A 2,022-nucleotide genomic window follows, 5' to 3' on the forward strand; every position below is an offset into this window, starting at 1 on the left:
TCACAAAATAATGTTTTACAGCATTAAGAGAAAAAAGTTAAAGGCCAAAGACAACCACAAAAAAAATCAAGTGAGCAGTTAAAATATTTATATTAGTTTCAGAAGGCTCAAATGTAAGCAACAACTAAGTCATCGCAAGCACATTCAACAGGGAAATCAGGAAGCATACTGGATAAGAATGTTGTACAGCTGGCCAGAGACTGGGGCAGGTGAGGGAGATGCGGGGCTACATCCTATCTATTTTAAAATCTGGTATTTTGCTCTTTGTGAATTTTTTAAAATGAGTTTTGGTTTTTAAAAATTCTTACATTAAAATACTACTGATGCTTCCTCCAAAAGTCAAATAGAATTACCATATGTAATTCCACTCCTAGGTATAACTGTTTACCAAAAGAGCTTTAAAAAAAAAAAAAAACAGATATTCAATTATTTACAGAACTTCCATGGTGGTCCAGTGGACTCTGTGCACAGTAGGACTCTGTGCGCTCACTGCCGAGGACCTGGGTTGGATCCCTAGTCAGGGAACTACGATCCCACAAACCTCACAGTGTGGCAAAAACAACAAATGCAGTTATTTACACATGACTGTCTACAGAAGCACTATCACAAAAGACAAAAGGTAGAAACAACCCAAATGCCCATCAATGGATGAATGGATAAACAAATTGTACTCTAATCCATACCAGGAAATTCTATTCAGCCTTAAAAAGGAAAGAAGAACTGACATAGGCTACATTGTGGATGAACTTTAAAAACATCAAGCTCAGTGAAAGAGGCCAGACACAAAAGGCCACATATTGTATGATTCCACTAATATGAAATATCCAGAACAGGCAAATCCACAGAAATAGAAAGGAGTTGCGGAGGGCTGGGAGGGAGGAATGGACAGTGACTGCTAATGGGTGTGGGGATTTATTTTGGAGGAATGGAAATGTTTTGGAATCAATAAAGGTGGTGGTTGCACAATACTGTGAATGCACCTAATGCTATTGCATTGTTCACTTTGAAATGGTTAATTTTATGTTATGTGAATTTCAGCTCAATAAATATGTGTGTGTGTGTATGTGTATATGTGTGAGTGTGTGTTACTGATTTTGACTCCTGAATTTTTTTATGCTCCCTTAAATTCAATGCCTGAGGCCAGGGCCTTACTTACCAACCCTAGTCTTGGACCTGTTTCATTTCACTTTTTAGTAGAAATAAACAGTCAGAAATTGAGATAAGCTTGGGCCACATGTAAATCTGTGGCTGAATTCCAGGTAACAGAAAGACTCATTTTTGACTCAAAACTAGTCATTGTCTGTGCCCTGCCAGCCTTCCCATATAGCCTGGAGAAGCCTCAGTTACCTAGATCCTTGCTTACCATCTGGACGTCACCATATGCCAGACAAAACACCATAACACTTTCTGTCCATTGAGATGGTTGGGAAATGTTTAATCAGCTGAAGAAATTTGCAAGAACCAAAGGTTGCCTCTGGAGGAAGAAGAAAACCACCCTTTTGATTCTGGTTTATTGAAGTATGTATTATTAGATTCCCCTTGAGGCTGGACATCCCATGTTTGGTGGAGAACAGAGTGATTCTACAAGTGTGGTGATTTCATCAGATAGTTCCTTCATCTTGGCTTCAGTTACTTCAGAGCCTTAAAAAAAAAAAAAGAATATAAATATTAGCCACATCAGAAGCTGAATAATGTAAGTCTTTAAAGTACCTCCAACTAATCTTTGCATCATTTTGGTTTGCTTCTGAAAGGCTTCATGTTTGAGGCAAACCTAAACAAACCTGGATGTGCCTTCCCTGGTGAACAGCAATGTTCTGCCCCTAAGTGAAATAAGAAGAGAAATCATACTGGAGCGACTGACTCTGTACAAATTTTCCAAAAGCTGCTGTCCCTACTAAAGAGCTGTGGTGCTGGAAAAGACTCTTGAGACTTCCTTGGACTTCAAGGAGATCAAACCAGTCCATCCTAAAGGAAATCAGTCCTGAATATTCATTAAAAGGACTGATGCTGAAGCTGAAACTC

The 2,022-nt window shown here is 38.8% G+C and overlaps 1 protein-coding gene across 3 annotated transcripts in view; it reads right to left on the bottom strand.

Moving 5' to 3' along the window:
• Positions 1 to 2,022, bottom strand: part of LOC104990487 (CTP synthase 2-like) — a 27,568-nt gene that overhangs the window by 937 nt on the left and 24,609 nt on the right. The window contains exons 5-6 of one of the 3 annotated variants that reach the window (XR_825590.1): positions 1,782 to 1,820; positions 1,364 to 1,641 (exon numbers count right to left, since the gene is read on the bottom strand). Coding sequence is in view for 2 of the 3 variants with exons in the window: in XM_010842990.1 (XP_010841292.1) it covers positions 1,529 to 1,641; positions 1,782 to 1,820 (152 nt within the window). In the remaining variant the exon portion in view is untranslated. Of the gene's footprint in view, positions 1 to 477; positions 1,642 to 1,781; positions 1,821 to 2,022 lie in introns of those variants that run through there. The other 2 variants (XM_010842990.1, XM_010844014.1) reach the window with 2 other exon arrangements.

The sequence above is a fragment of the Bison bison genome, unplaced genomic scaffold (assembly GCF_000754665.1).
Source record: "Bison bison bison isolate TAMUID 2011002044 unplaced genomic scaffold, Bison_UMD1.0 scf7180017458669, whole genome shotgun sequence".
NCBI classification, from domain to species: Eukaryota; Metazoa; Chordata; class Mammalia; order Artiodactyla; family Bovidae; genus Bison; species Bison bison.